General features: G+C 43.3%; 1 protein-coding gene across 1 annotated transcript; it reads left to right on the top strand.

Annotated features, from left to right (window-relative positions):
- The first annotated feature begins 202 nt into the window (after positions 1 to 202).
- Positions 203 to 19331, top strand: LOC117399901 (solute carrier family 22 member 13-like). The gene is made up of 10 exons (XM_059023377.1): positions 203 to 792; positions 2677 to 2780; positions 5205 to 5359; positions 5732 to 5900; positions 6311 to 6431; positions 6525 to 6619; positions 13995 to 14209; positions 16101 to 16209; positions 16452 to 16661; positions 18943 to 19331. Exons 1-10 carry the CDS (start codon positions 418 to 420, stop codon positions 19031 to 19033), a joined length of 1644 nt encoding a protein of 547 aa, XP_058879360.1. The 5' UTR covers positions 203 to 417; the 3' UTR covers positions 19034 to 19331.
- The last annotated feature ends 1954 nt before the right edge of the window (positions 19332 to 21285 follow it).

The following is a 21285-nucleotide window of genomic DNA, read 5'->3' as shown; positions in this document are numbered from 1 at the left end:
GCTGTGGTGCAGCCATGGGGAACACTACAACACTGTTGAAGGCCAAACACATTGATCATTAACTATGAGTGTTAGCATCAGCAAGGGACAGAATGCTGAATGGTGTCAAACACACAGCTTCTTTAACTGCTAATAGTTAAGTCACCATGTGAGGTCTAAAGTACCTTCTCCAGTTTGACAAAATGTGAAGTGCAAAGTATGTCAAAAAGATGGTTTGATCTGTTAAATTAAAATGATAGAAATAACCATGTAAAAGAAAAGAAGCTGTTGTCAAGCTGTTTAGATATCTGATCCATGAACAGATGAAGCGCACCTTGATCGATCAGCGTCAGGACTTAAAGTGCAGCAGCTGTTTAATCATTCATTACTGTGTGGTTAAAAGGCTGTGCAGGATTTGTGTTCTTCTGGCAGCTCAACATGAGTTACTTTGGGGAGATCCTCACAGCTGTCGGTGAATTCGGAGCATTTCAGAAGCGCCTGCTGGTGGCAACATGCATTCCCAATATCTGCATGGCCTTCCACGTGTTTGGACAGGTGTTCACAGGAATAAGCGTGGCGCACCACTGTAGCACTGACTGGATCCTGAAGCTGAGCCCCAACCTAACGAGACAAGAGCAGTGGAATCTAACACTGCCCAAGGAGAAGGACGGCTCCTTTAAGAAATGTGAGATGTACACTCCGGTTGACTGGGATATTGAGGCCATCAAGGCGTACGGACTGAACTCCACTGTGCAGTGTCAGGATGGGTGGGTCTATGACACATCGCAGTACACGTCAACGTTAGTGACCGAGGTGAGTGACGGCACTTTCTTAATTGCTGGGGGGAGTTTTGTTTACTGGGGCTCATGAGTACGTATGTCACACAGATTTAAATTATTAAAAAAAATAAAAAATAAATCTGGCTCAGGTTACAAATGAGTCTGGTGCACTCAACTACCCAGAGTGAATAGCAATCTTTTTTACAGACACTAAAACAGGCAATTTAGACAATAAAGTACCTGACATAACCCCAGTCAGGTAGTCTAATTCGCTTTCTTCCCAGTTTGAAATGCCCAACAGGAATATCACTTCACCACTGCAACCCTGTGAATAAATACGTACATACAGTGAAAACTCTATTATTCAAAGTAACTGGGATCAGGGCAATTGTTTAGATAATTCTTTATATGACTCCCAATCAAGAAAGTTCCTAAAAAGATAAGATACCACCGCTGTACTGTAAAAATCATAACACACAGTACTGAACTGCACTGCTCTGTGAATACCAGCTTTGGCATTTAGTTTGACAGCAAGGCAGCAGAGCACAGAATACAAGAAGCCAGGTTAACAAGGAGCTGTTCGGAGAGTCGAAGTCTGGATAATCACCTGGTTTCTTTTATATCCAGAGAATCAGACAGCAGCGGCGGTGAAGGCTGCTTTGATTCCTGCGATTATTGGAATCCAGTCCTTGATGACCTGCTCCCTTATGAGCTCTGGCTTCAAGTTAGACTAATGAAGAAACTATTTAACAAACACTGAATTACAGGCTGCTTTCACAGAGTCTGGTAATCCACTGAATTGGGATCTCCTTACTAAGGTAACATTAGTGCAGTGGTGACCAGTCACAGTCCTGGTGGGCATTCCGCTCCAGGTTTAACAGGTCAAATGAGACAATTAACTACTTCAGGGTCTGGGTGGAGGTTTTATTGGTTAATTTAAACAATTCAGAACAGGTTTGGATCAATTATTTTACAACCGATTTTCTCCCCAGTTTAGAATGTCCAAACCCCCCACTCCCCCCTAATGATGCCCCACACAGCTCAGGACAACTGAAGGTTCAGTGTGCATCCTCCAATCCCACGACAAAGCCAGGAACTCGAGAGCCGATGTCAGTGAGCTACCGGCCTCTGGAGGACAAAGGCAGCCCTGCAGGTGTCCATCTGAGCTCACTAGATGCCTGGCCGGTAGGGTCTGCTGTAGCACGATGAGGAGAAACAGTCCCTGCCCATTCTGCCTTCCTAACATGCGGGAACACCAGAACCAATGCAACGCTCCATCCAGAATCCCCGGCAAAGACCAGCAATTTTGCACAGCCGGGACATGAACCTCCACTCCCCTGACTGTGTGACTCACTCTGCACACCACGCAGCCGTGCTTTTAGCAGGGGAGACCCACTGGGACCCCTGCACTCCCCTGACTGTATGACTCACTCTGCACACCACGCAGCCGTGCTTTTAGCAGGGGAGACCCTCTGGGACCCCTGCACTCCCCTGACTGTATGACTCACCCTGCACACCACACAACCGTGCTTTTAGCAGGGGAGACCCTCTGGGACCCCTGGACTCCCCTGACTGTATGACTCACCCTGCACACCACACAACCATGCTTTTAGCAGGGGAGACCCTCTGGGACCCCTGCACTCCCCTGACTGTATGACGCACCCTGCACTCGACACAGCTGTGCTTTTACCAAGTGTGCCAACCGGGGATCCCCTCCTGTTAAAAAAAAAAAGGAATGCATTTCCATTTTTGTCTGCCATTTGGTAGCAAAAATAATGAAGCTCAGCTCAAAGCTTGGGGAGCTGACCATGATAGCAAGTTGCACTATAAAAAGTTTATAGAGAAATAAAAGTTAACCGATGATGATGATGATGATGATGATGATGATGATGATGATGATTCCACGGTGTTTCCTCAGTTTAATCTGGTTTGTGATAACAGTGGATTCAATGAGCTGTCCCAGTCTATCTTCATGGCTGGTCTCCTTATTGGAGCCCTGGTGTTTGGCCCACTAGCTGACAGGTAAGACCATTCCCATATCGTCCATTATTATAAATGTGAACCAATAGTTTACATGAAGTGTCTCTAATTACTAATTTCTATAGTAGTTACTTAGTAAATGTGTACTGACATACAATGTTATTATGCATAGTTACAATGTACTTAACATTTAAATCTTGTTGCACCTTAACCCATCCCTAACCCTGATCCTAACTGTACCAGGATAGCGTCAATAATGAGACTCAGAGACAAGAAGGCTGCAGGCTGCTGGTGCGCACGGTTATTAACAAAATAAAAACATGAACAAATGAGAAGGTACAAGGGCCAAAATAAACAGTTAAACAAAAAAAAAAGCTGCTACTGGCAAATGCTGACAGGTGTGCGGGGCACTCCAGCAGTGGAAATGCTGACAGCTGTGTGGGGCACTCCGGCAGTGCAAATGCTGACAGCTGTGTGGGGCACTCCGGCAGTGCAAATGCTGACAGCTGTGTGGGGCACTCCGGCAGTGCAAATGCTGACAGCTGTGTGGGGCACTCCGGCAGTGCAAATGCTGACAGCTGTGTGGGGCACTCCGGCAGTGCAAATGCTGACAGCTGTGTGGGGCACTCCGGCAGTGCAAATGCTGACAGCTGTGTGGGGCACTCCGGCAGTGCAAATGCTGACAGCTGTGTGGGGCACTCCATCAGTGGAAATGCTGACAACTGTGTGGGGCACTCCGGCAGTGGAAATGTAAGATGTTCTTATGTGATGATTTGTAGAGTGTGTTAGAGATGGTAAGATGTTCTTATGTGATGATTTGTAGAGTGTGTTAGAGATGGTAAGATGTTCTTATGTGATGATTTGTAGAGTGTGTTAGAGATGGTAAGATGTTCTTATGTGATGATTTGTAGAGTGTGTTAGAGATGGTAAGATGTTCTTATGTGATGATTTGTGTAGTGTGTTAGAGATGGTAAGATGTTCTTATGTGATGATTTGTAGAGTGTGTTAGAGATGGTAAGATGTTCTTATGTGATGATTTGTAGAGTGTGTTAGAGATGGTAAGATGTTCTTATGTGATGATTTGTAGAGTGTGTTAGAGATGGTAAGATGTTCTTATGTGATGATTTGTAGAGTGTGTTAGAGATGGTAAGATGTTCTTATGTGATGATTTGTGTAGTGTGTTAGAGATGGTAAGATGTTCTTATGTGATGATTTGTAGAGAGTGTTAGAGATGGTAAGATGTTCTTATGTGATGATTTGTAGAGTGTGTTAGAGATGGTAAGATGTTCTTATGTGATGATTTGTAGAGTGTGTTAGAGATGGTAAGATGTTCTTATGTGATGATTTGTAGAGTGTGTTAGAGATGGTAAGATGTTCTTATGTGATGATTTGTGTAGTGTGTTAGAGATGGTAAGATGTTCTTATGTGATGATTTGTAGAGTGTGTTAGAGATGGTAAGATGTTCTTATGTGATGATTTGTGTAGTGTGTTAGAGATGGTAAGATGTTCTTATGTGATGATTTGTAGAGTGTGTTAGAGATGGTAAGATGTTCTTATGTGATGATTTGTAGAGTGTGTTAGAGATGGTAAGATGTTCTTATGTGATGATTTGTAGAGTGTGTTAGAGATGGTAAGATGTTCTTATGTGATGATTTGTAGAGTGTGTTAGAGATGGTAAGATGTTCTTCTGTGATGATTTGTAGAGTGTGTTAGAGATGGTAAGATGTTCTTATGTGATGATTTGTAGAGTGTGTTAGAGATGGTAAGATGTTCTTATGTGATGATTTGTAGAGTGTGTTAGAGATGGTAAGATGTTCTTATGTGATGATTTGTAGAGTGTGTTAGAGATGGTAAGATGTTCTTATGTGATGATTTGTGTAGTGTGTTAGAGATGGTAAGATGTTCTTATGTGATGATTTGTAGAGTGTGTTAGAGATGGTAAGATGTTCTTATGTGATGATTTGTAGAGTGTGTTAGAGATGGTAAGATGTTCTTATGTGATGATTTGTGTAGTGTGTTAGAGATGGTAAGATGTTCTTATGTGATGATTTGTAGAGAGTGTTAGAGATGGTAAGATGTTCTTATGTGATGATTTGTAGAGTGTGTTAGAGATGGTAAGATGTTCTTATGTGATGATTTGTAGAGTGTGTTAGAGATGGTAAGATGTTCTTATGTGATGATTTGTAGAGTGTGTTAGAGATGGTAAGATGTTCTTATGTGATGATTTGTGTAGTGTGTTAGAGATGGTAAGATGTTCTTATGTGATGATTTGTAGAGTGTGTTAGAGATGGTAAGATGTTCTTATGTGATGATTTGTAGAGTGTGTTAGAGATGGTAAGATGTTATTTTCTAAAGGCGTCTTTGCTTCATACCTGTGCTGCAACCACAAGCCTTCAAATCAATTCCCTAAAGACAGCTCAGCTGAGTGATTGCAGTGTGCTAATGAAGTTTTCTTCTTGCTCACAGAATTGGTCGCCGGCCTGTCATCCTCCTTTCAATATGTCTGCAGTTTGCATCTGGGATTGCTGCTGCATTTTCACCAAATATTTACGTCTACATCTCCCTTCGTTTTGTTGTGGGCACCACCATATCCGGGCTGATGATCAATGTTTTTGTGTTGGGTAAAGTGGGTTTTATTTTCTTTAAACACTGATGTGTTTGACAAAAAACAAAGACAACATTGTGTAATCCAGCTCCCTGTATAATCCAGCAACCTGTATAATCCAGCACTTTGTATAATCCAGCACCCTGTATAATCCAGCACCTTGTATAATCCAGCACCCTGTATAATCCAGCACCTTGTATAATCCAGCACCCTGTATAATCCGGCACCTTGTATAATCCAGCACCCTGTATAATCCAGCACCCTGTATAATCCAGCACCCTGTATAATCCAGCACCTTGTATAATCTAGCACTTTGTATAATCCAGCACCTTGTATAATCCAGCACCCTGTACACATTGTGAGCTGCTTGTTCTTCATTTATTTGTAGGCACTGAGTGGTATGGAATCTCCAAGCGTTCCTTTTCCATCATCCTCACCCATGCTGCCTTTTCAGTGGGCATGATGGTTCTGGCTGGTATGGCATACGTTGTTCGAGAGTGGAGGGCACTGCAGCTTGGGCTGTCTGTTCCGTTAGCACTCACTGGCATTTTCTTCTGGTAAGAAGGCTCTAGGTAATGATGTACTGGGAATGATGGAGAACACAAGCTTGTATTTGCACGTTCTTAGTTATGTATTTACCTGGGAGATTTACCCATTGAGACAAGCCTAATTTACAAGGGGGTCCTGGAAAACAATACAAAACAATTGCAATGTACAGACAACACAGTAAAAACATGTGTGATTCAAACTTCATCAGCAGCACACCGAGATCTAAGACTAAAATAACAAAGTCATATCTATGTTGTAAGCAATTCTCTGAGGATAGATTATCAGATCCCACGTCTTCAGGAGTTGACATGTGAAAGATAATTCTCCCGTATGTGTTATAGAACCCTTGGAACAGCCAGATTTAATAGAATGTACCAGATTCTACAAGAGCAATCAAATAAGGAGTTATATTCAACAGCATTCTTCCGGAATCAGCCCGCTGGCTTCTGACCCAAGGAAAGCAGGAGGAAGCGAAGAAGCTGATCCTAAAAGCTGCGATTGTGAATAAACGCACAGTGCCAGAGACCCTGCTTCACGAGGTGACTTGTTATTTTGGTCTAATTTTAGAATTGGTTTCTTTATACACAACTGATTGTGTTATTAAACTGATTCATTGTTTTTGTTTTCTTAAGATGGAAGGTGAGAAGTCAAGCAAGACTGGAAGTGTATTGGATCTGTTCAGAATACCCCGTCTGAGGAGAATCACACTAATCATGTCCTATATCTGGTATGAGCTAACTTACTATATACCACAGAACTGCACACCAGTAACTTAATGTCTATCAATGAACTGCAGATCAATAACTTACTGTCTATCACAGAACTGCAGGTCAATAATTTACTGTCTATCAATGAACAGCAAATCAATAAATTAATGTCGATCAGTGAATAGCAGATCAATATCCTACTGTCTATCAGTGAATAGCAGATCAATAACTTACTGTATACCACAGAACTGCAGATCAATAACTTTTTGTGTGCCAGGTACCAGTCTTGTTTTCTGACCCCTCTTTTTTGTGTGTCAGGTTCATGACCAGTCTTGTGTTCTGACCCCTCTTTTTTGTGTGTCAGGTTCATGACCAGTCTTGTTTTCTGACCCCTCTTTTTTGTGTGTCAGGTTCATGACCAGTCTTGTGTTCTGATGCATCTTTTTTGTGTGTCAGGTTCATGACCAGTCTTGTGTTCTGACCCCTCTTTTTTGTGTGCCAGGTTCATGACCAGTCTTGTGTTCTGACCCCTCTTTTTTGTGTGCCAGGTTTGTGACCAGTCTTGTGTTCTGATGCATCTTTTTTGTGTGTCAGGTTCATGACCAGTCTTGTGTTCTGACCCCTCTTTTTTGTGTGTCAGGTTCATGACCAGTCTTGTGTTCTGACCCCTCTTTTTTGTGTGTCAGGTTCATGACCAGTCTTGTGTTCTGACCCCTCTTTTTTGTGTGCCAGGTTCATGACCAGTCTTGTGTTCTGACCCCTCTTTTTTGTGTGTCAGGTTCATGACCAGTCTTGTGTTCTGATGCATCTTTTTTGTGTGCCAGGTTCATGACCAGTCTTGTGTTCTGACCCCTCTTTTTTGTGTGTCAGGTTCATGACCAGTCTTGTGTTCTGATGCATCTTTTTTGTGTGTCAGGTTTGTGACCAGTCTTGTGTTCTGACCCCTCTTTTTTGTGTGTCAGGTTCATGACCAGTCTTGTGTTCTGACCCCTCTTTTTTGTGTGTCAGGTTCATGACCAGTCTTGTGTTCTGATGCATCTTTTTTGTGTGCCAGGTTCATGACCAGTCTTGTGTTCTGATGCATCTTTTTTGTGTGTCAGGTTCGTGACCAGTCTTGTGTTCTGATGCATCTTTTTTGTGTGTCAGGTTCATGACCAGTCTTGTGTTCTGACCCCTCTTTTTTGTGTGTCAGGTTCATGACCAGTCTTGTGTTCTGATGCATCTTTTTTGTGTGCCAGGTTCATGACCAGTCTTGTGTTCTGACCCCTCTTTTTTCTGTGTCAGGTTTGTGACCAGTCTTGTGTTCTGACCCCTCTTTTTTGTGTGTCAGGTTCATGACCAGTCTTGTGTTCTGACCCCTCTTTTTTGTGTGTCAGGTTCATGACCAGTCTTGTGTTCTGACCCCTCTTTTTTGTGTGTCAGGTTCGTGACCAGTCTTGTGTTCTGACCCCTCTTTTTTGTGTGTCAGGTTCGTGACCAGTCTTGTGTTCTGACCCCTCTTTTTTGTGTGTCAGGTTCGTGACCAGTCTTGTGTTCTGACCCCTCTTTTTTGTGTGTCAGGTTCATGATCAGTCTTGTGTTCTGACCCCTCTTTTTTGTGTGTCAGGTTCATGACCAGTCTTGTGTTCTGACCCCTCTTTTTTGTGTGTCAGGTTCATGACCAGTCTTGTGTTCTGACCCCTCTTTTTTGTGTGTCAGGTTCATGACCAGTCTTGTGTTCTGACCCCTCTTTTTTGTGTGTCAGGTTCGTGACCAGTCTTGTGTTCTGACCCCTCTTTTCTGTGTGTCAGGTTCATGACCAGTCTTGTGTTCTGACCCCTCTTTTTTGTGTGTCAGGTTCATGACCAGTCTTGTGTTCTGACCCCTCTTTTTTGTGTGTCAGGTTCATGACCAGTCTTGTGTTCTGACCCCTCTTTTTTGTGTGTCAGGTTCGTGACCAGTCTTGTGTTCTGACCCCTCTTTTTTGTGTGTCAGGTTCGTGACCAGTCTTGTGTTCTGACCCCTCTTTTTTGTGTGTCAGGTTCATGACCAGTCTTGTGTTCTGATGTATCTTTTTTGTGTGTCAGGTTCATGACCAGTTTTGTGTTCTGACCCCTCTTTTTTGTGTGTCAGGTTCGTGACCAGTCTTGTGTTCTGACCCCTCTTTTTTGTGTGCCAGGTTCATGACCAGTCTTGTGTTCTGATGTATCTTTTTTGTGTGTCAGGTTCATGACCAGTCTTGTGTTCTGACCCCTCATTTTTGTGTGTCAGGTTCATGACCAGTCTTGTGTTCTGACCCCTCTTTTTTGTGTGTCAGGTTCATGACCAGTCTTGTGTTCTGACCCCTCTTTTTTGTGTGCCAGGTTCATGACCAGTCTTGTGTTCTGATGCATCTTTTTTGTGTGCCAGGTTCATGACCAGTCTTCTGTTCTGACCCCTCTTTTTTGTGTGTCAGGTTCATGACCAGTCTTGTGTTCTGACCCCTCTTTTTTGTGTGTCAGGTTCATGACCAGTCTTGTGTTCTGACCCCTCTTTTTTCTGTGTCAGGTTTGTGACCAGTCTTGTGTTCTGACCCCTCTTTTTTGTGTGTCAGGTTCATGACCAGTCTTGTGTTCTGACCCCTCTTTTTTGTGTGTCAGGTTCGTGACCAGTCTTGTGTTCTGACCCCTCTTTTTTGTGTGTCAGGTTCGTGACCAGTCTTGTGTTCTGACCCCTCTTTTTTGTGTGTCAGATTCATGACCAGTCTTGTGTTCTGACCCCTCTTTTTTGTGTGTCAGGTTCATGACCAGTCTTGTGTTCTGACCCCTCTTTTTTGTGTGTCAGGTTCGTGACCAGTCTTGTGTTCTGACCCCTCTTTTCTGTGTGTCAGGTTCATGACCAGTCTTGTGTTCTGACCCCTCTTTTTTGTGTGTCAGGTTCATGACCAGTCTTGTGTTCTGACCCCTCTTTTTTGTGTGTCAGGTTCGTGACCAGTCTTGTGTTCTGACCCCTCTTTTTTGTGTGTCAGGTTCGTGACCAGTCTTGTGTTCTGACCCCTCTTTTTTGTGTGTCAGGTTCATGACCAGTCTTGTGTTCTGATGTATCTTTTTTGTGTGTCAGGTTCATGACCAGTTTTGTGTTCTGACCCCTCTTTTTTGTGTGTCAGGTTCATGACCAGTCTTGTGTTCTGACCCCTCTTTTTTGTGTGCCAGGTTCATGACCAGTCTTGTGTTCTGACCCCTCTTTTTTGTGTGTCAGGTTCGTGACCAGTCTTGTGTTCTGACCCCTCTTTTTTGTGTGTAAGGTTCATGACCAGTCTTGTGTTCTGATGTATCTTTTTTGTGTCAGATTCATGACCAGTCTTGTGTTCTGATGCATCTTTTTTGTGTGTCAGGTTCATGACCAGTCTTGTGTTCTGACCCCTCTTTTTTGTGTGTCAGGTTCATGACCAGTCTTGTGTTCTGACCCCTCTTTTCTGTGTGCCAGGTTCATGACCAGTCTTGTGTTCTGACCCCTCTTTTTTGTGTGTCAGGTTCATGACCAGTCTTGTGTTCTGACCCCTCTTTTTTGTGTGTCAGGTTCATGACCAGTCTTGTGTTCTGACCCCTCTTTTTTGTGTGTCAGGTTCATGACCAGTCTTGTGTTCTGACCCCTCTTTTTTGTGTGTCAGGTTCATCACCAGTCTTGTGTTCTGACCCCTCTTTTTTGTGTGTCAGGTTCATCACCAGTCTTGTGTTCTGACCCCTCTTTTTTGTGTGTCAGGTTCATGACCAGTCTTGTGTTCTGACCCCTCTTTTCTGTGTGTCAGGTTCATGACCAGTCTTGCGTTCTGACCCCTCTTTTTTGTGTGTCAGGTTCATGACCAGTCTTGTGTTCTGACCCCTCTTTATTGTGTGTCAGGTTCATGACCAGTCTTGTGTTCTGACCCCTCTTTTTTGTGTGTCAGGTTCATGACCAGTCTTGTGTTCTGACCCCTCTTTTTTGTGTGCCAGGTTCGTGACCAGTCTTGTGTTCTGACCCCTCTTTTTTGTGTGTCAGGTTCATGACCAGTCTTGTGTTCTGACCCCTCTTTTTTGTGTGTCAGGTTCATGACCAGTCTTGTGTTCTGACCCCTCTTTTTTGTGTGTCAGGTTCATGACCAGTCTTGTGTTCTGACCCCTCTTTTTTGTGTGTCAGGTTCATGACCAGTCTTGTGTTCTGACCCCTCTTTTTTGTGTGTCAGGTTCATGACCAGTCTTGTGTTCTGACCCCTCTTTTTTGTGTGTCAGGTTCGTGACCAGTCTTGTGTTCTGACCCCTCTTTTTTGTGTGTCAGGTTCATGACCAGTCTTGTGTTCTGACCCCTCTTTTTTGTGTGTCAGGTTCATCACCAGTCTTGTGTTCTGACCCCTCTTTTTTGTGTGCCAGGTTCGTGACCAGTCTTGTGTTCTGACCCCTCTTTTTTGTGTGTCAGGTTCATGACCAGTCTTGTGTTCTGACCCCTCTTTTTTGTGTGTCAGGTTCATGACCAGTTTTGTGTTCTGACCCCTCTTTTTTGTGTGCCAGGTTCATGACCAGTCTTGTGTTCTGACCCCTCTTTTTTGTGTGTCAGGTTCATCACCAGTCTTGTGTTCTGACCCCTCTTTTTTGTGTGTCAGGTTCATGACCCCTCTTTTCTGTGTGTCAGGTTCATGACCAGTCTTGTGTTCTGACCCCTCTTTTTTGTGTGTCAGGTTCGTGACCAGTCTTGTGTTCTGACCCCTCTTTTCTGTGTGTCAGGTTCATGACCAGTCTTGTGTTCTGACCCCTCTTTTCTGTGTGCCAGGTTCATGACCAGTCTTGTGTTCTGACCCCTCTTTTCTGTGTGCCAGGTTCGTGATCAGTCTTGTGTTCTGACCCCTCTTTTCTGTGTGCCAGGTTCATGACCAGTCTTGTGTTCTGACCCCTCTTTTCTGTGTGCCAGGTTCATGACCAGTCTTGTGTTCTGACCCCTCTTTTTTGTGTGTCAGATTCATGACCAGTCTTGTGTTCTGATGCATCTTTTTTGTGTGTCAGGTTCATGACCAGTCTTGTGTTCTGACCCCTCTTTTTTGTGTGTCAGGTTCATGACCAGTCTTGTGTTCTGACCCCTCTTTTCTGTGTGCCAGGTTCATGACCAGTCTTGTGTTCTGACCCCTCTTTTTTGTGTGTCAGGTTCATGACCAGTCTTGTGTTCTGACCCCTCTTTTTTGTGTGTCAGGTTCATGACCAGTCTTGTGTTCTGACCCCTCTTTTTTGTGTGTCAGGTTCATGACCAGTCTTGTGTTCTGACCCCTCTTTTTTGTGTGTCAGGTTCATCACCAGTCTTGTGTTCTGACCCCTCTTTTTTGTGTGTCAGGTTCATCACCAGTCTTGTGTTCTGACCCCTCTTTTTTGTGTGTCAGGTTCATGACCAGTCTTGTGTTCTGACCCCTCTTTTCTGTGTGTCAGGTTCATGACCAGTCTTGCGTTCTGACCCCTCTTTTTTGTGTGTCAGGTTCATGACCAGTCTTGTGTTCTGACCCCTCTTTATTGTGTGTCAGGTTCATGACCAGTCTTGTGTTCTGACCCCTCTTTTTTGTGTGTCAGGTTCATGGCCAGTCTTGTGTTCTGACCCCTCTTTTTTGTGTGCCAGGTTCGTGACCAGTCTTGTGTTCTGACCCCTCTTTTTTGTGTGTCAGGTTCATGACCAGTCTTGTGTTCTGACCCCTCTTTTTTGTGTGTCAGGTTCAAGACTAGTCTTGTGTTCTGACCCCTCTTTTTTGTGTGTCAGGTTCATGACCAGTCTTGTGTTCTGACCCCTCTTTTTTGTGTGTCAGGTTCATGACCAGTCTTGTGTTCTGACCCCTCTTTTTTGTGTGTCAGGTTCATGACCAGTCTTGTGTTCTGACCCCTCTTTTTTGTGTGTCAGGTTCGTGACCAGTCTTGTGTTCTGACCCCTCTTTTTTGTGTGTCAGGTTCATGACCAGTCTTGTGTTCTGACCCCTCTTTTTTGTGTGTCAGGTTCATGACCAGTCTTGTGTTCTGACCCCTCTTTTTTGTGTGTCAGGTTCATCACCAGTCTTGTGTTCTGACCCCTCTTTTTTGTGTGCCAGGTTCGTGACCAGTCTTGTGTTCTGACCCCTCTTTTTTGTGTGTCAGGTTCATGACCAGTCTTGTGTTCTGACCCCTCTTTTTTGTGTGTCAGGTTCATGACCAGTTTTGTGTTCTGACCCCTCTTTTTTGTGTGCCAGGTTCATGACCAGTCTTGTGTTCTGACCCCTCTTTTTTGTGTGTCAGGTTCATCACCAGTCTTGTGTTCTGACCCCTCTTTTTTGTGTGTCAGGTTCATGACCCCTCTTTTCTGTGTGTCAGGTTCATGACCAGTCTTGTGTTCTGACCCCTCTTTTTTGTGTGTCAGGTTCGTGACCAGTCTTGTGTTCTGACCCCTCTTTTCTGTGTGTCAGGTTCATGACCAGTCTTGTGTTCTGACCCCTCTTTTCTGTGTGCCAGGTTCATGACCAGTCTTGTGTTCTGACCCCTCTTTTCTGTGTGCCAGGTTCGTGATCAGTCTTGTGTTCTGACCCCTCTTTTCTGTGTGCCAGGTTCATGACCAGTCTTGTGTTCTGACCCCTCTTTTTTGTGTGTCAGGTTCATGACCAGTCTTGTGTTCTGACCCCTCTTTTTTGTGTGTCAGGTTTGTGACCAGTCTTGTGTTCTGATGCATCTTTTTTGTGTGCCAGGTTCATGACCAGTCTTGTGTTCTGACCCCTCTTTTTTGTGTGTCAGGTTCATGACCAGTCTTGTGTTCTGACCCCTCTTTTTTGTGTGTCAGGTTCATGACCAGTCTTGTGTTCTGACCCCTCTTTTTTGTGTGTCAGGTTTGTGACCAGTCTTGTGTTCTGATGCATCTTTTTTGTGTGCCAGGTTCATGACCAGTCTTGTGTTCTGACCCCTCTTTTTTGTGTGTCAGGTTCATGACCAGTCTTGTGTTCTGACCCCTCTTTTTTGTGTGTCAGGTTCATGACCAGTCTTGTGTTCTGACCCCTCTTTTTTGTGTGTCAGGTTCATGACCCCTCTTTTTTGTGTGTCAGGTTCATGACCAGTCTTGTGTTCTGACCCCTCTTTTTTGTGTGCCAGGTTCATGACCAGTCTTGTGTTCTGACCCCTCTTTTTTGTGTGTCAGGTTCATGACCAGTCTTGTGTTCTGACCCCTCTTTTTTGTGTGTCAGGTTCATGACCAGTCTTGTGTTCTGACCCCTCTTTTTTGTGTGCCAGGTTCATGACCAGTCTTGTGTTCTGACCCCTCTTTTTTGTGTGTCAGGTTCGTGACCAGTCTTGTGTTCTGACCCCTCTTTTCTGTGTGCCAGGTTCATGACCAGTCTTGTGTTCTGACCCCTCTTTTCTGTGTGCCAGGTTCGTGATCAGTCTTGTGTTCTGACCCCTCTTTTCTGTGTGCCAGGTTCGTGACCAGTCTTGTGTACTATGGACTGGGCCTCAATGTCGGTAATTTTGGGCTGGATATTTATTTGACCCAGTTTATTTTTGGCTTGGTGGAGATACCTGCACGCATTGGATCAGTCCCTCTCCTGGAGAACTTTGGCAGGAAGAAATGTCAGGGTGCTGTCCTGCTCTTGGGCGGGACAGCTTGTCTTCTCATTATAGCCATTCCTGAAGGTAATTAACGATACCCATCTATTTACAATTGAAGTGCTGTATAAAAGTGGTGCGTCCCTTTGACCTCGTCACTAAAGCAAAAGGTTTGCTTTCGTGTAATTTTCAAAGAATTCTATTAGCTCACATTATCATTATTCAATCCCAGTTAAAGCACTTGAGGTAATATAAGTTGTTTTGCGATGCCTCCTGTAAGGATGCTAATTTGATGTCTGTAAACGAGTGCACACAATACCAATTTGCAATGTTAGTAAGTTTCCATGTACTGATTCCAATATTCTAAAGTGACACGCATGTAGCTTAAACATTATCATTAGACACAACATTGTAGCACAGAGTTATGAACAGAAATCAGATAATGATCAGCTACCTGATGTTCTGGGAGGTAGCTCAGGTAAGGGGATGGTGTGTCATCAGGAGAGGATTCGGGAAGCTTTTCTCACTCTCACTCTCAAGTGCCTGTCTGTCACAAAGACGGCCAGAGTGGGTGGCGTCAGACCAGACAGGAATACACAGACAGAGACGGTGGTGATGATGAGCTGAGTGCAATGGCTGCACTCAGCGTTTATTAACAAATAAAAAGGTTTTAAACGGTACACAAAACAGGACACGGCACTTGCGCCAAAATAAACAGACATACAAAACGGACTAACACTAAACAAACGGTGCACGGACAGACAAACAAACACGGTGAGAACAAACACTTATATTTACTATCTTTCTATTTACTTTACTTTTACTCCTCTCTCTCTCACCCGTTCTCCTCTTCCGAACACCCAACCCTGACTGAATGAAACGTGCATCTATATATACTGTTGTGCTGGGATTCAATTACTAATTAATTATTCACTTGAATCCCAGCACGTGAATTAATTCTGTGCAACCCCGTGCTCGCATATTATATTTTAAATGCACGTGCGTGATGTGCAGTCCCGTGCCTAAATACAAATATACAATTTAAACACACGTGAAACACAGACCTGTTTATATCCCGTGTACCAATCTATACACCAACATTAACATACGCACGCATACATACAACATAGAACACACAAATGCACACAGGGGCGGGGCACTTTGCCACACTGTCTTATATATCTTGCCTAACTGTGTGTGTGTGAAGCTGAACTTTGTGAACTCTGCTTACTCTCTGTTTTCCTAACAATATCTAAAACACTATCAATTTATTAGCATGAGTTACAATGTTGCTCCAGACTCAGAATACACATCTCTTCAACACAAGGTCCAATGTACCCCTTCTTTATCAATTCCTTGTTCCTCTGTGTCCTGGGTTGGCTGAGATTGAAAACACCCTCTCACCTTGCAGCTGAGCTGGAGCACAGTGTTCTCAAGTGTGCTCAATATGTGTTTAACCTTCACTGACCCCTACACTCCCACATCTACAGCTTGTTGCACATACAGTGCCTCGGGTATCAGTAGCGCCTAGTATGTTCAGTGCTGTGATTGCTTTATCGTCTGTCATCTTTGCCAAGATCCAAACATGGCCAGTGGTTAAAGATTGGTGAGTACAGACCAAATTGATGACGAAAAACCATCTTAAACGAAACAAGAGACTTATATACGTCCCCATGTGTCATCTTACTCCAAGTCACTCAAGCAATTAATACAGAAAAGCCATTGCAAAGATCATCGAAGCTGTCTATCTTCTTCTCTGATGGGTTACTAACTCTGTTCAATGCTAAGGATGCCAAAGTCACTTTCCTACAATTCCCTTCAATGCACAGATTTGACATTTATCTTAAAATCTGCTTCAAGGATGAAGACTGTAAGATCAAACGTTTGTCAGCTTGACCTAGTTTCTTTGGTTAGTTGAGTGTGTGAAGTTATAGTGTTTCTTATATATGTTTTATACAACGTCCTCCTTGTATTACAGATGTATCTGTTGCAGTGACTGTGCTGGCTGTACTAGGGAAGTTTGCCATTGCTTCTTCCTTTTCCATTTGCTATGTGTACAGTGCTGAGCTGTTCCCAACAGTTGTAAGGTATTTAAGTTTATGTTTTTACAGGATTTCTGTCAAGAGTTACGCATTATGTACATTGTAGCTATGCATAATAATATTGTAATGATGCGTAAGTACACATGCTTTTACTAAATAACTACTATGTCAATGCACAGTAATTTGAGACACTCAGTGTGTAAAGTGCTGCTGATTTTTCTGGAATGATTTTGCAGTCGGTATTTTAAACCCATTGCATTTGGTTTGGTTTGGTTTGTGTTTTCCAGGCAGACCGGTGTTGGCCTGGTGTCCATGTCGGCCCGTGTTGGTGGCATCATCGCCCCGCTGATCAGACTCCTGGAGGTGTATCACAGCTCCATTCCTCTGGTTATATACGGGGTGACCCCGTTGATTGGGAGTGTCCTTTGCATTCTACTGCCAGAAACACTGAACACTGAGCTGCCAGACCACACCTATCAAACTGATAGGAGTCACCAGTGAGTCGCTCAGGGTTACTTTATTAGAGTTGAAAGAGATATCCATCAAACTGATAGGAGTCACCAGTGAGTCACTCAGGGTTACTTTATTAGAGTTGAAAGAGACATCCATCAAACTGATAGGAGTCACCAGTGAGTCACTCAGGGTTACTTTATTAGAGTTGAAAGAGACATCCATCAAACTGATAGGAGTCACCAGTGAGTCGCTCAGGGTTACTTTATTAGAGTTGAAAGAGACACCTATCAAACTGATAGGAGTCACCAGTGAGTCACTCAGGGTTACTTTATTAGAGTTGAAAGAGACATCCATCAAAGTGATAGGAGTCACCAGTGAGTCACTCAGGGTTACTTTATTAGAGTTGAAAAAGGGTACACTGTTTGCTGTATGAGTTATTCATATAGCTGTCAAACATGAGACGCAGCCTTACTGTCTCTTAAGAAATGTTTACCCCCTTCACATTTCTTATTTTAACATATAGCTGTCAAACATGAGACGCAGCCTTACTGTCTCTTAAGAAATGTTTACCCCTTCACATTTCTTATTTTAACATATAGCTGTCAAACATGAGACGCAGCCTTACTGTTTCTTAAGAAATGTTTACCCCCTTCACAGTTCTTATTTTTTTGCAGTGGCTTTTTGTTTTTTACTATCTGAGCAGAACCAGTTCTCTTTTGTCTCATCAGTAATAAATGTGTTCTGCGGATAGGTTGCAGACTTATTAACATGCTTTATGGCAAATTCAAAGTGTGTTGGCTTGTCTTCAGCGAGATACACAGCTTGGTAGCATGATACTCGTCCTTGAACTGTACAGCTCCCTTCTCACAGTCACCGCCACACACCTGCTATGCTTGTGTTCTTCAGTTTTTTGCTTATTGCAATTTACTCCCCAGAATGTAGTACATGTGACAAAAGTGAATGGATATTAAATAGAGGGTTAAGGTTAAAAATTGCCATCACAATTCAGAATATACACAACAGTGTACCAAACTCACCATTACCAAAAATCTATAACGTACCATATTTTGACAGTACACAGGTTTAAAACTGACTTCAGTAGCTTTATAAATATAGTTATGTAATAATAATACAGTACAGTTAGTTTATAAGAATCACTGATATAAGACTCCACCGCATAGAGTGATCAAAACCACTGGGACCAAATCATTCCTATACCAACCAATGTAAAATAATCTGCTTGTAAGAATCAAGCAATCCTCTTATAAGAATCATTTTGGGGTAAGCTGAATGCATGTAATACGGTACTTGATCAGGTGCAGTGATGTGCACAGCCAATAAAAGCTGTTTTTGAATTTGAATTTGATCAGATCTCGTGTGATTAGGCACGTACGCAGCGTGGATGGTGCAGTGATGCTGGAAACACTGCACTCTTTGTAATCAAACATGACTGCACCACTGCATTGTGCAGGTAGTTAAACTAGGCACCCTCATGAGACGATCGCTTCCCAAGTATACTGTAGTAAAATAGGATTCTGCAGCCTTGAGTAAACATAATCGTGATCGTATAACAAGGTGCTTACCCACGAGGACTTGTTTTGTATTGTAGTGATTGAGCACCATTGACACCTGTATACTGTATTTAAAGTGCTGACGCACGGAGGCACTTTTGCTAATTGTAATGTGACTTGGCCGAGGGCAGTGTAAATGATCAGGCTAGAGTCTTGATTCACAGTTTTATTATTATTATTATTATTTATTTCGTAGCAGACGCCCTTATCCAGGGCGACTTACAATTGTTACAAGATATCACATTATTTTTTACATACAATTACATTCTTTTTTGCATACAATTCCCCATTTATACAGTTGGGTTTTTACTGGAGCAATCTAGGTAAAGTACCTTGCTCAAGGGAACAGCAGCAGTGTCCCCCACCTGGGATTGAACCCACAACCCTCCCGTCAAGAGTCCAGAGCCCTAACCGCTACTCCACACTGCTTAAACCGGTGCTGGTTTTATTTTTCTTACAGTGCGGTGGGGAAACAACCGCTAATAAAACAAACAAACAAACAAAATAAACCTTGCTTTCAGTTAGAGCATTAACTAAACAATACTGCGTGTGGTCCCTGTGCATACATGCAGGAACTCATGCCATCTAGTGGTCAACTCGTTACACTGCAGGGAAAAAAGCTTCATTCTCAAACTAACATAAGCACTTCACCACAGTAATCATATCGGTCAAATCATCCAGGATGGACGTGATCCTCATAAACGGAGTGCACTGTAATAATAATAGTAACAATTATATTTTGCTTTTTTTCCAGGTCTAAAGAAATGAAGTGTGACTCTGTTGAGAATGGACGTGTTCACCCACAGGAAGACAGAGCGATTTTTGTAAAAAGCACTCCGCTATAAGTGTAAAGAGGAGTCTGCTTGGGAAGACTGACCATCTTTGTAATCCTACAATTAAAAACCACAGGTTTAGTAACGTGGACTGAGATTGTTTGACAATGGGGAACGTTGCACAACATGAACCATGTGATCACATGGATTGACTCTCCTTACACTGTGACTTTCTCTCATGTGATCTTTAATAGGAATGTATATCGTATGATTGAGTGTTGAAAGTTGTGGAAGGGTTTGTATTTTGAATAATAAAATGACATTGTGTGTCAGGTTGATTTATATTATAATTACTGTTAACAATAAACAAGTGTCTTGTCATGCTTTCAATCCCCATGCTGAGAAGCCCAAGTGAGCTTGTGAACCCTGCAGGTACACCTGGGACACCACAGTGTAACCATGAACTTATTCACCTGCAAAGCTCTGTCTCTGGGGGACAGTTTAACCCATTCAGTCCTGAATAATCTTTGTCAAGCTGAAGAAAATCTCCTTTATTGATCATAGATGAGAACACGACACATTATGTTTTCATGTATTTCTGCACAAGCTCAGACTGGGACCCGTGTTACCCGTCCCCACGTACCTGTCATGTTTCTTTTCATTGTGAACATCCTGGCAACTTTGTACACTTAGAACTTCTAAGGTCTGTTTCAAAGCTCTTTTCAAAATGTCCGCTCTAGTGCACTGATAGTGTAAGGATTATTGCCCACATTTTTTTTAAATCTCTCTTCCTGCAGTGATTTGGAGGGCAGATCTCAAACCCCAGTGCACTAGAGCAGCCATTATGAAAAGATCTTGGTGTGTGACTTATTGATCATGGTGTGTGACTTATTTACAGTTTATGAGTTACAGTGCTGTTTTATTACAGAACTCGATGCAAAGTTTACCTGTGCTGTGCCCTGTATTGCGGTGTTATATTTTTAAACATATTGCCGACTCTTTTGAAATGTTTGGGTCATGGCCCAGGGTCATAAATCCACTGGGCAATACAATTCTCAACATTTACTCAGGAGCGTTCGCCAAGAGATAAAGTCTTTTAAGGATCGCAGTGTATCCAGATCACGCTCCCTCCTGCAACAATGCTGTTTTTTTGTTCCCACAATACAGCACTCATTTCAATCAGAGCGGCAGCATTGTTGCAGGAGGGAGCATGATCTGGATACACTGCGATTTTAGAGGAAAAAATCTCTCTCCCGAGTAAAAATTGAAAACAAAAACTACTTGCTTATATAACTTGGACACAAAGAAGCAAAGGCTAGATGAAGCGTATCTGCTGGATGTTGATCCATACAAGGTAACTGCAGTAATTGTGGTCTCTTGTAACTGGATCGTCACATTTTCAAAAGGCGTATGCTAATATTAATAACAATAGGACGAGATTCCCAGATTTATACTCTAACCTCTTACTGACACCTTTTCTTTCGGTCAGGCTTTATTTTAAGGTGCACTTTGTGATTCACTGTGAAGCTGCATCCACACTGGATGCGAGCGAATAATTTAGGTCTTTACATACGCATAAAGTGAAGTTTTGTGGAGATTCACCAAACAAACAGAAATATTATCGAGGTCCTACTATTCTATACAATGTAAAACAAAGCCAGCAACACGTTTGTATTCTGTGTAACGCATCCCGACATTACCAAGCTCATACATAGTGCTGAGGATTATGAGCCATATTTCCTCACACACGACAGCAAACATGCAAAACACTTACCCTACCCCTACCCCCCCATGTCAAACACCCCCTCACACACGACAGCCAACCTGCAAAACACTAACCCTACCCCCCCCATGTCAAACACCCCCTCACACACGACAGCCAACCTGCAAAACACTAACCCTACCCCCCATGTCAAACACCCCCTCACACACGACAGCCAACCTGCAAAACACTAACCCTACCCCCCATGTCAAACACCCCCTCACACACGACAGCCAACCTGCAAAACACTAACCCTACCCCCCCATGTCAAACACCCCCTCACACACGACAGCCAACCTGCAAAACACTAACCCTACCCCCCCATGTCAAACACCCCCTCACACACGACAGCCAACCTGCAAAACACTAACCCTACCCCCCATGTCAAACACCCCCTCACACACGACAGCCAACCTGCAAAACACTAACCCTACCCCCCCATGTCAAACACCCCCTCACACACGACAGCCAACCTGCAAAACACTAACCCTACCCCCCATGTCAAACACCCCCTCACACACGACAGCCAACCTGCAAAACACTAACCCTACCCCCCCATGTC

This window comes from Acipenser ruthenus, chromosome 4 (assembly GCF_902713425.1).
Source record: "Acipenser ruthenus chromosome 4, fAciRut3.2 maternal haplotype, whole genome shotgun sequence".
Classification (NCBI taxonomy): domain Eukaryota; kingdom Metazoa; phylum Chordata; class Actinopteri; order Acipenseriformes; family Acipenseridae; genus Acipenser; species Acipenser ruthenus.
Note: the sequence above shows the minus strand (reverse complement) of the source record. Positions and strands in the feature narration are given on the sequence as shown.

Excerpts from the sequence above, each read along its gene's own strand:
- LOC117399901 (XM_059023377.1), top strand. The coding sequence starts at position 418 with ATGAGTTACTTTGGGGAGATCCTCACAGCTGTCGGTGAATTCGGAGCA. Across the intron at positions 793-2,676 it reads CGTCAACGTTAGTGACCGAG|TTTAATCTGGTTTGTGATAA; the intron begins GTGAGTGACGGC and ends GTGTTTCCTCAG. Across the intron at positions 5,360-5,731 it reads GATCAATGTTTTTGTGTTGG|GCACTGAGTGGTATGGAATC; the intron begins GTAAAGTGGGTT and ends ATTTATTTGTAG.